Source organism: Procambarus clarkii, chromosome 52 (assembly GCF_040958095.1).
Source record: "Procambarus clarkii isolate CNS0578487 chromosome 52, FALCON_Pclarkii_2.0, whole genome shotgun sequence".
Classification (NCBI taxonomy): domain Eukaryota; kingdom Metazoa; phylum Arthropoda; class Malacostraca; order Decapoda; family Cambaridae; genus Procambarus; species Procambarus clarkii.
This window is the reverse complement of record NC_091201.1, coordinates 4,312,438-4,327,270: the sequence shown is the minus strand read 5'-3', so window position 1 is coordinate 4,327,270 and position 14,833 is coordinate 4,312,438. Positions and strand designations below refer to the sequence as shown.

Sequence of the window (14,833 nt, the reverse complement as noted above, 5' to 3'; positions counted from 1 at the left end):
ACCCACCCTCAAACTAACCAAACCCACCCACAAACTAACCAAACCCACCCTCAAACTAACCAAACCCACCCTCAAACTAACCAAACCCACCCCTCAAACTAACCAAACCCACCCACAAACTAACCAAACCCACCCACAAACTAACCAAACCCACCCACAAACTAACCAAACCCACCCACAAACTAACCTAACCCACCCTCAAACTAACCAAACCCACCCTCAAACTAACCAAACCCACCCTCAAACTAACCAAACTCACCCACAAACTAACCAACCCACCCTCAAACTAACCAAACCCACCCTCAAACCAACCAAACCCACCCTCAAACTAATCAAAACCACCTACAAACTAACCCAACCCACCCTCAAACTAACCAAACCCACCCTCAAACCAACCAAACCCACCCACAAACTAACCAAACCCACCCTCAAACTAACCAAACCCACCCTCAAACTAACCAAACCCACCCTCAAACTAACCAAATCCACCCTCAAACTAACCAAACCCACCCTCAAACTAACCAAACCCACCCACAAACTAACCAAACCCTCCCTCAAACTAACCAAACCCACCCACAAACTAACCATACCCATCCACAAACTAACCAAACCCACCCTCAAACTAACCAAACCCACAAACAAACTAACCCAACCCACCCTTAAAGTAACCCAACCCACCCACAAACTAACCCAACCCACCCACAAACTAACCGAACCCACCCTCAAACTAACCAAACCCACCCTTAAACTAACCAAACCCTCCCTCAAACTAACCAACCCCACCCACAAACTAACGAAACCCACCCACAAACTAACCAAACCCACCCTCAAACTAACCAAACCCACCTACAAACTTACCAAACCCACCCTCAAACTAACCAAATCCACCCTCAAACTAATCAAACCCACCCTCAAACTAACCAAACCCACCCACAAACTAACCAAACCCACCCTCAAACTAACCAAACCCACCCACAAACTAACCAAACCCACCCACAAACTAACCAAACCCTCCCTCAAACTAACCAAACCCTCCCTCAAACTAACCAAACCCACCCTCAAACTAACCATACCCACCCACAAACTAACCAAACCCACCCTCAAACTAACCAAACCCACCCTCAAACTAACCATACCCACCCACAAACTAACCAAACCCTCCCTCAAACTAACCAAACCCACCCACAAACTAACCATACCCACCCACAAACTAACCAAACCCACCCTCAAACTAACCAAACCCACCCTCAAACTAACCAAACCCACCCACAAACTAACCCAACCCACCCAACATTTTAGGTAGAGAAATAGAAACAATTGAACTCAAGCTACAAGAATCATACAAAACCCAGGAGAGGCAAAGAGAGCAAAAGGCCATCAGTGAAATAGAGAGAAATCCGAAATATTTTTTCTCCTATGCAAAATCAAGATCAAAAACCACATCTAGTATCGGGCCCCTGCGAAAGGGAGATGGAACTTTCACAGATGACAACAAAGAAATGAGCGAGTTACTGAGGAAGCAGTACGACTCTGTTTTCAGCGAGCCATTAAATGCACTAAAGATTGATAACCCAAATGAATTTTTCATGGATATGATACCAACATCAAATCACATATCAGACGTCGCCCTATCCCCACTTGATTTTGAAGAAGCCATAAACAGTATGCCTATGCACTCTGCACCAGGCCCGGATTCTTGGAACTCCATATTCATCAAGAACTGTAAAAAACCACTATCGCAGGCCCTTCACATTCTGTGGAGACAAAGTCTAGATACTGGCGTTATCCCTGACATACTAAAAACAGCAGAGATAGCACCACTCCATAAAGGAGGAAATAAGGCAGAGGCAAAAAATTACAGACCGATAGCACTAACATCGCACATCATAAAAATTTTTGAGAGAGTGCTAAGAAGTAAGATCACAAAATACATGGAATCACAGCATCTCCATAACCCCGGACAACATGGTTTCAGAACAGGGCGCTCTTGCCTGTCGCAGTTGCTGGACCACTATGATATGGCATTAGATGCTATGGAAGACAAACAAAACGCTGATGTAATTTACACAGATTTCGCAAAAGCTTTTGATAAATGTGACCATGGTGTTATTGCACATAAAATGCGTTCAAAAGGAATTACCGGGAAAATTGGCAGATGGATCTACAATTTCCTGACTGACAGAACCCAATGTGTAATAGTCAACAAAATAAAATCCAGCCCATCAACCGTGAAGAGCTCAGTCCCCCAGGGTACTGTGCTTGCTCCAGTACTTTTTCTCATCCTCATATCGGACATAGACCAGAACACAACCTATAGCACTGTATCATCCTTTGCAGATGACACTAGGATTTTCATGAGAGTTGGCAACATAGAGGACACGGCAAACCTCCAATCAGATGTAGATCGGGTCTTTCTATGGGCTACAGAAAATAATATGGTATTCAACGAGGATAAGTTTCAGCTCATGCGCTACGGAAAAATTGAAAATATAAAATCAGAAACCACGTACAAAACGCAGGCAAATCATAACATAGAACGAAAAGGCAATGTAAAGGACCTGGGTGTACTCATGTCGGAAGACCTTACCTTTAAAGAACACAATAAAGTAGCCGTCACAACTGCAAGAAAAATGACAGGTTGGATAACAAGAATTTTTCACACTAGAGATGCTATACCGATGATGATACTTTTCAAAACGCTTGTGCTATCTAGAGTGGAGTACTGCTGCACAATGACAGCCCCTTTCAAAGCTGGAGAAATTGCTGACCTAGAGAGCGTGCAGAGATCCTTTACTGCTAGAATCCACTCAGTAAAACATCTAAATTACTGGGACCGACTAAAGAGCCTAAATCTGTACTCCCTTGAGCGCAGGCGGGAGAGATACATAATAATTTACACGTGGAAAATAATTGAGGGGCTGGTCCCAAACCTGCACACAGAAATAACACCACATGAGACCAGAAGACATGGCAGGATGTGCAGAATACCCCCGTTGAAAAGCAGAGGTGCAACAGGTACTCTGAGAGAGAACTCTATCAACATCAGAGGCCCGAGACTGTTCAACACGCTTCCACTACACATAAGGGGCATAACTGGCAAACCCCTCACAGTGTTCAAGAGAGAACTGGATAAGCACCTCCAAAGGATACCTGATCAACCAGGCTGTGACTCATACGTCAGGGTGCGAGCAGCCGCGTCTAACAGCCTGGTTGATCAGTCCAGCAACCAGGAGGCCTGGTCGACGACCGGGCCGCGGGGACACTAAGCCCCGGAAGCACCTCAAGGTAGGTAGGTAACCCTTAAACTAACCCAACCCACCCACAAACTAACCCAACCCACCCACAAACTAACCGAACCCACCCTCAAACTAACCAAACCCTCCCTCAAACTAACCATACCCACCCACAAACTAACCAAACCCACCCACAAACTAACCAAACCCTCCCTCAAACTAACCAAACCCACCCACAAACTAACCAAACCCACCCACAAACAAACCAAACCCACCCTCAAACTAACCAAACCCACCCACAAACTAACCAAACCCACCCTCAAACTAACCAAACCCACCCACAAACTAACCAAACCCACCTTCAAACTAACCAAACCCACCCACAAACTAACCCAAACCCACCCTCAAACTAACCAAACCCACCCACAAACTAACCCAAACCCACCCTCAAACTAACCAAACCCACCCTCAAGCTAACCATACCCACCCACAAACTAACCAAACCCTCCCTCAAACTAACCAAACCCACCCACAAACTAACCATACCCACCCACAAACTAACCAAACCCACCCTCAAACTAACCAAACCCACCCTCAAACTAACCAAACCCACCCACAAACTAACCCAACCCACCCTTAAACTAACCCAACCCACCCACAAACTAACCCAACCCACCCACAAACTAACCGAACCCACCCTCAAACTAACCAAACCCTCCCTCAAACTAAACATACCCACCCACAAACTAACCAAACCCACCCACAAACTAACCAAACCCTCCCTCAAACTAACCAAACCCACCCACAAACTAACCAAACCCACCCACAAACTAACCAAACCCACCCACAAACAAACCAAACCCACCCTCAAACTAACCAAACCCACCCACAAACTAACCAAACCCACCCTCAAACTAACCAAACCCACCCACAAACTAACCAAACCCACCTTCAAACTAACCAAACCCACCCACAAACTAACCCAAACCCACCCTCAAACTAACCAAACCCACCCACAAACTAACCCAAACCCACCCTCAAACTAACCAAACCCACCCCTCAAACTAACCAAACCCACCCTCATACTACCCAAACCCACCCTCATACTACCCAAACCCACCCTCATACTACCCAAACCCACCCTCATACTACCCAAACCCACCCTCATACTACCCAAACCCACCCTCAAACTAACCAAACCCACCCACAAACTAACCAAACCCACCCACAAACTAACCGAACCCACCCACAAACTAACCAAACCCACCCACAAACTAACCAAACCCACCCACAAACTAACCAAACCCACCCTTAAACCCAAACCCACCCTCAACCTAACCAAACCCACCCTCAATCTAACCAAACCCACCCATAAACTAACCAAACCCACCCATAAACTAACCAAACCCACCCTCAAACTAACCAAACCCCACCCACAAACTAACCAAACCCACCCACAAACTAACCCCTTTTCACGGGGTCCGTCGCCAGTCTCAGTACTCCTAATTAAAACATGGACGGAGCTGAGAGAAATCCGTGGGACCACGTGAGTTAGGAGGAAGATGGCGCCGCCCTAAAGAACGGGGTGGCGAGGGGCAGTAAACCTCTGGGCTGCTCTTTATGTCCGCCTACCCTGTTTAATTAAAGGGGGAGGGGGGGGATAGGGGAATGGTGGAGTGGGATAGGGGGAAGATGAAGAAAGAAAAGATCAGTAATGGGTGCTGGGAATAGTTGCAGATTTGGATTTACGGGGCCCAATCTTTGGAGAGGTTGATGGTGATGGTATTGTTGTAGGGGTTGATGGTGATGTATTATTGGGGTTGATGGTGATGTATTATTGGGGTTGATGGTGATGTATTATTGGGGTTGATGGTGATGTATTATTAGGGTTGATGGTGATGTATTATTGGGGTTGATGGTGATGTATTATTGGGGTTGATGGTGATGTATTATTGGGGTTGATGGTGATGTATTATTAGGGTTGATGGTGATGTATTATTGGGGTTGATGGTGATGTATTATTGGGGTTGATGGTGATGTATTATTGGGGTTGATGGTGATGTATTATTGGGGTTGATGGTGATGTATTATTAGGGTTGATGGTGATGTATTATTGGGGTTGATGGTGATGTATTATTGGGGATGATGATCGGGTTGTGTAAGGAACAAGGGCCTCTTCCCTGGGTCGAGGCTCCCAAAAGTGACGCGGACTGTCTCTGAAACCCGTCTGAGACGCCTGAAGGAAGCGACCATTAGCTGTGTGAAGGTTACGCTAAAAACAATAACAAACCAAGCTCTCGTGGGAAGGCATTACAGCACCTACACCACAATTGTGTGGTAGCTACCCAACCTGTTCTCTCAATAGAAGGTCGAATTATTGACGTATACTCTACCTAAGGTCAAAAATCGTCGTACTAGAAAATGGAAGCGGCTGGCGAATTTGACACCTCCGTCTCGTTTTCTGTTTTGGGTCCTCTGGCAGGTTAGGATAAGGGGGGGAACTTTAGTACGACACTTTCTTGACGTTGGGGAACCTTAGGAAGACGGACTGGCTGCTTCAGTCACGTTGTGTACACTCAAATTTTCCATAGCCTCATCCGGCTTGTCTCCTGGTAGCCTCATTTAATTAAATAGGCTTTCATGGCAACTCTCATGGCAACTCTCATGGCAACTTTCATGGCAACTCTCATGGCAACTTTCATGGCAACTCTCATGGCAACTTTCATGGCAACATTCATGGACACTTTCGTGGCAACATTCATGGCAACATTCATGGCAACTTTCATGGCTCTTTACGTGTTAATGTAACCCACAAAGTTGGCTATAAGTATATAAACACAAACTGTAAATATCTGAAAAGGTATAAAGTTCACCTTTGACAGCTCTGGTAGTCTAGGGCTATGTGCTACACAGAGCCCTGTGCTATGTGCTACACAGAGCCCTGTGCTATGTGCTACACATAGCCCTGTGCTATGTGCTAAACATAGCCGTGTGCTATGTGCTAGACATATGCTAGACATAGCTGTCATTTGCTTACATGATTATAGATATTATGGGCTTGGTGCATGTCTATATCTCAGCATGCTATGCATAAGTAAACTTATTGTGTCCCTCAAAATATAATGTAACTGTGCCACACTAGAATAAAATCACATTTATACCGAAGTTCTATACCAAAGTTTATACCAGTATTTATTCCATAAGTTTATGCCAAACGTTTATACCAAAAGCTAATACGAAAATGGTTTGCTCGTTATATCTCCAACCACGCGGACTTGACGATAGAGCGACGATCTCGCTTCATGTGTGATGTTAGTGCAACTGGTCTATAATTTTTTGCCAAAGCTTTACTACCCCCCTTGTGCAGAGGAGCTACACTACTAGCTGCACTTAAATCTGCAGATATAGCTCCGTTGCACAAGGGGGGTAGTAAAAACTTGGCAAAAAATTATAGACCAGTTACACTAACATCGTACATAGTAAAAGTTTTTGAAAGAGTGATTGGAAATCAAATTTCTAGTTTTATGGAAAATAATGAACTACCCAGGACAACATGGATTTAGAACGGGAAGATCCTGTCTGTCACAGTTACTCAACCACTATGACAAAATCACAGAAGCTCTAGAAGAAAAGCAAAATGCAGATGTTGTATACACAGACTTTGCAAAGGCGTTCGATAAATGTAACCATGGAGTGGTAGCACACAAAATGAGGTCAATGGGAATAACTGGTAAAGTAGGACGCTGGATACTCAGTTTCCTGTCGAACAGAACACAAAGAGTAACAGTCAACCATATAAAATCTAGTCCAAGCGCAGTTTAAAGCTCTGTACCTCAAGGTACAGTCCTTGCACCGCTACTGTTCCTTATTCTCATATCAAATATAGACAAAAATACAAGTCACAGCTTCGTGTCATCCTATGCAGATGACACAAAAATCAGCATGAAAATTACCTCTGCTGAAGACATTGAAAAAATACTAGCAGATATAAATAAAGTTTTCGACTGGGCAGCAGAAAATAACATGATGTTTAACAGTGATAAATTCCAGGTACTCAGGTACGGCAAAAATGAGGATCTTAAACATAATACAGGCCACAAAACACAATCAAATCTGCCCATAGTAGGAAAACAACATGTAAAGAATTTGGGAATAATGATGTCTTACGACCTAACGTTTAGGGAGCATAACCAAGCAAATATTGCGTCAGCCAGAAAAATGATCGGATGGATTACGAGAACTTTCAAATCCAGGGATCCCATCACAATGGTTGTACTCTTCAAGTCACTTGTGTTGTCCCATCTTGAGTACTGCTCAGTACTCACTTCCCCCTTCAGAGCAGGAGAGATTGCTGATTGATTGCCTCCCCAACTTTCCCCCTCCCCCCCTACTCCCTCCCCCCATTCCTCCCTCCCCCCATTCCTCCCTCCCCATCCTTCCCCCCCTCCAACCTTACCCCCCTCCAACCTTACCCCCCAACCTTCCCCCTTCCCTCCCTCCCTCCCTCCCTCCCTCCCTCCCTCCCTCCCCCACCTTCCCCCCCCAACATACCGACAAAGAAATGCAATAAAAATAGGTTTTGTTTTTAGAGCTTTATGGCGCTCTTGTGTTGGCTCGGAGCCCCTTGCTGAGCTGCCCCGGTGTGGGGGTGGGGCGTGGGGCCGTGCTATGGGGCGTGGGGCCGTGCTGTGGGGCGTGGCGGCGTGCTGTGGGGTGTGGCGGCGTGCTGTGGGGCGTGGGGGCGTGCAGTAGGGCGTGGCGGCGTGCTGTGGGGCGTGGCGGAGTGCTCGGGGGCGTGGGGGCGTGCTGTGGGGTGTGGGGGCGTGCTGTGGGGCGTGGGGACGTGCTGGGAGACGTGGGGCGTGCTGTGGGGCGTGGGGGCGTGCTGTGGGGCGTGCTCTGGGGCGTGGGGGCGTGCTGTGGGGCGTGTTGTAGGGCTTGGGGGCGTGCTGTGGAGTGTAGGGGCGTGTTGTGGGGCGTATGGGCGTGCTGTGGGGCGTGTGGGCGTGCTGTGGGGCGTGTGGGCGTGCTGTGGGGCGTGTGGGCGTGCTGTGGAGCGTGGGAGGGTGCTGTGGGGCGTGGGGCCGTGCTGTGGGGCGTGCTGTGGGGGGCGTCCTGTGCGACTTGGGGGCGTGCTGTGGGGCGTGTGGGCGTGCTGTGGAGCGTGGGGGCGTGCTGTGGGACGTGGAGGTGTGCTGTGGGGCGTGGGGGCGTGCTGTGACGTGGGGGCGTGCTGTGGGGCGTTGAGGCATGCTGTGGAGCGTGGGGGCGTGCTGTGGGACGTGGAGGTGTGCTGTGAGGCGTGGGGGCGTGCTGTGACGTGGGGGCGTGCTGTGGGACAATCTTTTCTTGAGGTTATCTTGAGATGATTTCGGGGCTTAGCGTCCCCGCGGCCCGGTCCTCGACCAGGCCTCCTTTTTGTTACAAACCACCAGGAAGCAGCCCGTAGCAGCTGTCTAACTCCCACGAACCTATATACTGCTAGGTGAACAGGTGCATCAGGGGTGAAAGAAACTGCTTACCCATTTGTCTCCGCCGCCCCCGAACCTCAGGACTACGAATCCGAAGCGTTGTCCACTCAGCCGTCAGGACCCAGCATTCACAAGGTTTTTTTTTAGAGTGGGGGCGTGTTGCTTGTTAGTGGGACAACTGGGTACTGGGACTATCCCATGGAGGTGGGCATTGGGACTGCCCCGTGGAGGTGGGCATTGGGACTGCCCCGTTGAGGTGGGCATTGGGACGGCCCCGTGGAGGTGGGGCAGTGTGTTCCCCCACAGAGGGCTCTAGTGTAGGAGGGACTCGTATAAACGACCCGTCGTCCTCAGCTGGTCGTGGTGGTGGTGGTCTGTGAACGACAACACACCGGGGAAAGTCGGCGTTGTTGGTGCTGGTCGGGTGTTTACGAGAGAGTGTGGAGTTGGACCCGGGTGTGTGGTGTTTGATGTGGTGCTGTGTCTTTGTTAGTGTGGGGGGGGGTGGGGGGGGGTGCGGGGGTGGGGGGTGTGTGTGTGTGTGGGTGTGTGTGTGTGTGTGTGTGTGTGGGTGTGTGTGTGTGTGTGTGTGTGTGGGTGTGTGTGTGTGTGTGTGTGTACTCACCTAATTGTACTCACCTAATTGTGCTTGCGGGGGTTGAGCTCTGGCTCTTTGGTCCCGCCTCTCAACCGTCAATCAACTGGTGTACAGATTCCTGAGCCTATTGGGCTCTATCATATCTACATTTGAAACTGTGAATGGAGTCAGCCTCCACCACATCACTTCCTAATGCATTCCATTTGCTAACTACTCTGACACTGAAAAAGTTCTTTCTAACGTCTCTGTGGCTCATTTGGGTACTCAGCTTCCACCTGTGTCCCCTTGTTCGCGTCCCACCAGTGTTGAAAAGTTCATCCTTGTTTACCCGGTCGATTCCCCTGAGGATTTTGTAGGTTGTGATCATGTCCCCCCTTACTCTTCTGTTTTCCAGTGTCGTGAGGTGCATTTCCCGCAGCCTTTCCTCATAACTCATGCCTCTTAGTTCTGGGACTAGTCTAGTAGCATACCTTTGGACTTTTTCCAGCTTCGTCTTGTGCTTGACAAGGTACGGGCTCCATGCTGGGGCCGCATACTCCAGGATTGGTCTTACATATGTGGTGTACAAGATTCTGAATGATTCCTTACACAGGTTCCTGAACGCCGTTCTGATGTTAGCCAGCCTCGCATATGCCGCAGACGTTATTCTCTTTATGTGGGCTTCAGGAGACAGGTTTGGTGTGATATCAACTCCTAGATCTTTCTCTCTGTCTGTTTCATTAAGTACTTCATCTCCTATTCTGTATCCTGTGCCTGGCCTCCTGTTTCCACTGCCTAGTTTCATTACTTTGCATTTACTTGGGTTGAACTTCAACAGCCATTTGTTGGACCATTCACTCAGTCTATCCAGGTCATCTTGTAGCCTCCTACTATCATCCTCTGTTTCAATCCTCCTCATAATTTTTGCATCGTCGGCAAACATTGAGAGGAACGAATCTATACCCTCTGGGAGATCATTTACATATACCAGAAACAGTATAGGTCCAAGGACTGACCCCTGCGGGACTCCACTTGTGACGTCTCGCCAATCTGAGACCTCACCCCTCACACAGACTCGTTGTCTCCTGTTGCTTAGGTATTCCTCTATCCACCGGAGTACCTTCCCTCTCACTCCAGCCTGCATCTCCAACTTTCGCACTAGCCTCTTGTGTGGCACTGTATCAAAGGCTTTCTGACAATCCAAAAATATGCAGTCTGCCCACCCTTCTCTTTCTTGCCTTATTTTTGTTGCCTGGTCGTAGAATTCAAGTAACCCTGTGAGGCAGGACCTGCCATCCCTGAACCCATGTTGATGCTGTGTTACAAAGTTCCTTCGCTCCAGATGCTCCACTAGTTTTTTTCGCACAATCTTCTCCATCAGCTTGCATGGTATGCAGGTTAGGGACACTGGCCTGTAGTTCAGTGCCTCCTGTCTATCCCCTTTCTTGTATATCGGGACTACGTTAGCTGCTTTCCAAATATCTGGCAGTTCCCCTGTTGCCAGTGATTTGTTATACACTATGGAGAGTGGTAGGCTCAGTTCTCTTGCTCCTTCCTTTAGAACCCAAGGGGAGATTCCATCTGGGCCTATAGCCTTCGTCACGTCCAACTCTAGTAAACACTTCCTTACTTCCCCACTGGTAATCTCAAACTCTTCCAGTGGTTCCTGGTTAGCTATTCCCTCACTTACCTCTGGAATTTCTCCTTGTTCTAAGGTGAAGACCTCCTGGAATTTCTTATTCAATTCCTCACACACTTCCTTGTCATTTGTAGTGAATCCTTCCGCCCCTATCCTTAATCTCATAACCTGTTCCTTTACTGTTGTTTTTCTCCTAATGTGGCTATGCAACAATTTAGGCTGAGTCTTTGCCTTGCTTGCGATGTCATTTTCGTATTGTCTTTCTGCCTCTCTTCTCATCCTGACATATTCATTCCTGGCATTCTGGTATCTTTCTCTGCTCTCCAGTGTCCTGTTATTCCTATAGTTTCTCCATGCCCTTTTACTTTGCTGCTTAGCTAGCCTACATCTTTGATTAAACCATGGGTTTCTCGTCTTCATTTCTCTGTTTTCCTTTTGGACTGGGACAAACTTGTTTGCTGCGTCCTTGCACTTCTGCGTGATGTAATCCATCATATCTTGGGCCGTCTTTCCCCTGAGCTCTGTTTCCCATGCTATATCTGTTAGGAATTTTCTTATCCCCTCATAGTTTCCCTTTCGGTATGCTAACCTTTTGGTTTCGGTATCCCTCCTCGAGTTCAATAACCCTTCTTCAATCAAGTACTCAAACACCAGTACACTGTGGTCGCTCATTCCTACTGGGTCCTCAAAACCGATTTCTCTTATGTCGGAGTCGTTCAGAGTGAAGACTAGGTCGAGTCTCGCTGGTTCGTCATTGCCTCTCATCCTTGTGGGTTCTCCGACATGCTGCGTTAAAAAGTTGCTTGTCACCACCTCCAATAGTTTGGCTCTCCACGTATCCTCGCCTCCATGCGGTTCCTTGTTCTCCCAGTCAATCTTTCCGTGATTGAAGTCGCCCATGATGAGCAGGTGGGATCTATTTCTACAGGCAGCAGAGGCTGCCCTCTCAATTATAGTGTTAACTGCCTTGTTGTTGTTTTCATACTCTTGACTGGGTCTCCTGTCATTTGGTGGAGGGTTGTATATTACTGCTACTACTACTCTTGTGTGTGTGTGTGTGTGTGTGTGTGTGTGTGTGTGTGTGTGTGTGTGGGTGTGAGTGTGTGTGTGTGTGTGTGTGTGTGTGTGTGTGTGTGTGTGTGTGTGTGTGTGTGTGTGTGGGTGTGAGTGTGTGTGTGTGTATGTGTGTGTGTGTGTGTGTATGTGTGTGTGTGTGTGTGTGTGTGTGTGTGTGTATGTGTGTGTGTGTGTGTGTGTGTGTGTGTATGTGTGTGTGTGTGTGGGTGTGTATGTGTGTGTGTGTGTGTGTGTGTGTGTGTGTGTGTGTGTGTGTGGGTGTGAGTGTGTGTGTGTGTATGTGTGTGTGTGTGTGTGTATGTGTGTGTGTGTGTGTGTGTGTGTGTGTGTGTGTGTGTATGTGTGTGTGTGTGTGTGTGTGTGTGTGTGTGTGTGTGTGTGTGTGTGGGTGTGTATGTGTGTGTGTGTGTGTACTCACCTAGTTGTACTCACCTAGTTGTGTCTGCAGGATCGAGCATTGACTCTTGGATCCCGCCTTTCGAGCATCGGTTGTTTACAGCAATGACTCCTGTCCCATTTCCCTATCATTCCTGGTTTTAAAATTAGTAATAGTATTTGCTTCCACGACCTGTTCCTTAAGTGCATTCCATTTCCCACTACTCTCACGCTAAAAGAAAACTTCCTAACATCTCTGTGACTCATCTGAGTTTCAAGCTTCCATCCATGTCCCCTCGTTCTGTTACTATTCCGTGTGAACATTTCGTCTATGTCCACTCTGTCAATCCCTCTGAGTATCTTATACGTTCCTATCATGTCCCCCCTCTCCCTTCTTCTTTCTAGTGTCTTCTTTTCTAGTGTCTAGTGTGTGTGTGTGTGTGTGTGGGTGTGTGAGTGTGTGTGTGTGTGTGTGTGTGTGTGTGTGTGTGTGTGTGTGTGTGTGTGTGTGTGTGTGTGGGTGTGTGTGTGAGTGTGTTTGGGTGTGTGTGTGTGTGTGTATGTGTATGTGTGTGTGTGTGTGTGTGTGTGTGTGGTGTGGGTGTGGGTGGGGAGTTATTGGGTAGAAAAACACTGGTCTTTTCAACGCAATAAATTTTCTCAATTGCGACCACCTGAATATTGGTCTATACTCTTTCCTCCTTCCTGTCACCTTAGCTGACACCTGTGTGTCACCCCTAGCTGTCACCTATATGTCACCCTAGCTGTCACCTGTGTCACCCTAGCTGTCACCTGTGTTACCCTAGCTGTCGCCTGTGTCACCCTAGCTGTCACCTGTGTCACCCCTAGCTGTCACCTATATGTCACCCTAGCTGTCACCTGTGTCACCCTAGCTGTCACCTGTGTTACCCTAGCTGTCACCTGTGTCACCCTAGCTGTCACCTGTGTGTTACCCTAGCTGTCACCTATGTGTCACCCTAGCTGTCACCTGTGTGTCACCCAAGCTATCACCTGTGTGTCACCCTAGCTGTCACCTGTGTCACCCTAGCTGTCACCTGTGTGTCACCCTAGCTGTCACCTGTGTCACCCTAGCTGTCACCTATATGTCACCCTAACTGTCACCTGTGTCACCCTAGCTGTCACCTATGTCACCCCTAACGGTTATATTCTAGTTGGAAATATTCTCTGACACAATCAGAGAACACTGTATAAACATCAGAGGTGTCATAGACACAATCAGAGAACACTGTATAAACATCAGAGGTGCCATAGACACAATCAGAGAACACTGTACAAACATCAGAGGTGCCATAGACACAATCAGAGAACACTGTATAAACATCAGAGGTGCCATAGACACAATCAGAGAACACTGTATAAACATCAGAGGTGCCATAGACACAACCAGAGAACACTGGATAAACATCAGAGGTGCCATAGGCACAACCAGAGAACACTGTATAAACATCAGAGGTGTCATAGGCACAATCAGATTACACTGTATAAACATCAGAGGTGCCATAGGCACAATCAGAGAACACTGTATAAACATCAGAGGTGCCATAGGCACAATCAGAGAACACTGTATAAACATCGGAAGTGTCATAGGCACAATCAGAGAGCACTGTATAAACATCAGAGGTGCCATAGGCACAATCAGAGAACACTGTATAGACATCAGAGGTCCGCGGTTGTTCAACGTCCTACCAGCGAGCATAAGAAATATTGCCGGAACAACCGTGGACATCTTCCAGAGGAAACTAGATAGTTTCCTCCAAGGAGAGCCGGACCAACCGGGCTGTGGAGGGTATATGGGCCTGCGGGCCGCTCCAAGCAAAAGCCTGGTGGACCAACCGTGCTGTGGTGGGTATGTGGGCCTGCGGGCTGCTCCAAGCAACAGCCTGGTGGACCAACCGGGCTGTGGTGGGTATGTGGGCTTGCGGGCCGCTCCAAGCAACAGCCTGGTGGACCAACCGGGCTGTGGTGGGTATGTGGGCCTGCGGGCCGCTCCAAGCAAAAGCCTGGTGGACCAACCGGGCTGTGGTGGGTATGTGGGCCTGCGGGCCGCTCCAAGCAACAGCCTGGTGGACCAACCGGGCTGTGGTGGGTATGTGGGCCTGCGGGCCGCTCCAAGCAAAAGCCTGGTGGACCAACCGGGCTGTGGTGGGTATGTGGGCCTGCGGGCCGCTCCAAGCAACAGCCTGGTGGACCAACCGGGCTGTGGTGGGTATGTGGGCCTGCGGGCCGCTCCAAGCAACAGCCTGGTGGACCAAACTCTCACAAGTCAAGCCTGGCCTCGGGCCGGGCTTGGGGAGTAGAAGAACTCCCAGAACCCCATCAACCAGGTATCAACCAGATTACATCTGGTCGAGTACATCCGGGCGATTGCATGTGGTCGCTAATGGGCCGTCATGTATCGGCTTGACTCCTGGCTCTCTGGCCCTCAGCGGAGCATCGCAGC

General features: G+C 48.5%; 3 protein-coding genes across 3 annotated transcripts in view; 1 reads left to right on the top strand and 2 right to left on the bottom strand.

Annotated features, from left to right (window-relative positions):
* The window catches only part of LOC138352033 (serine-rich adhesin for platelets-like), a 60,177-nt gene extending 54,158 nt beyond the window's left edge, over window positions 1-6,019 (bottom strand). The window contains exon 1 of the mRNA XM_069304207.1: window positions 5,882-6,019. Coding sequence (XP_069160308.1) covers window positions 5,882-6,019 — 138 coding nt within the window. The remainder of the gene's footprint in view (window positions 1-5,881) is intronic.
* A 1,880-nt stretch (window positions 6,020-7,899) lies between these two features.
* On the bottom strand, window positions 7,900-8,759 carry LOC138352032 (uncharacterized). Its single transcript, XM_069304206.1, has 2 exons — window positions 8,756-8,759; window positions 7,900-8,564 (listed from the first exon to the last, which is right to left on the bottom strand). The coding sequence occupies exons 1-2, from the start codon at window positions 8,757-8,759 to the stop codon at window positions 7,900-7,902; spliced, it is 669 nt and encodes a 222-aa protein (XP_069160307.1).
* A 143-nt stretch (window positions 8,760-8,902) lies between these two features.
* Window positions 8,903-14,833, top strand: part of LOC123749411 (uncharacterized) — a 7,068-nt gene continuing 1,137 nt past the window's right edge. The window contains exon 1 of the mRNA XM_069304205.1: window positions 8,903-8,908. Within this exon, the coding sequence (XP_069160306.1) occupies window positions 8,903-8,908 (6 nt within the window). The remainder of the gene's footprint in view (window positions 8,909-14,833) is intronic.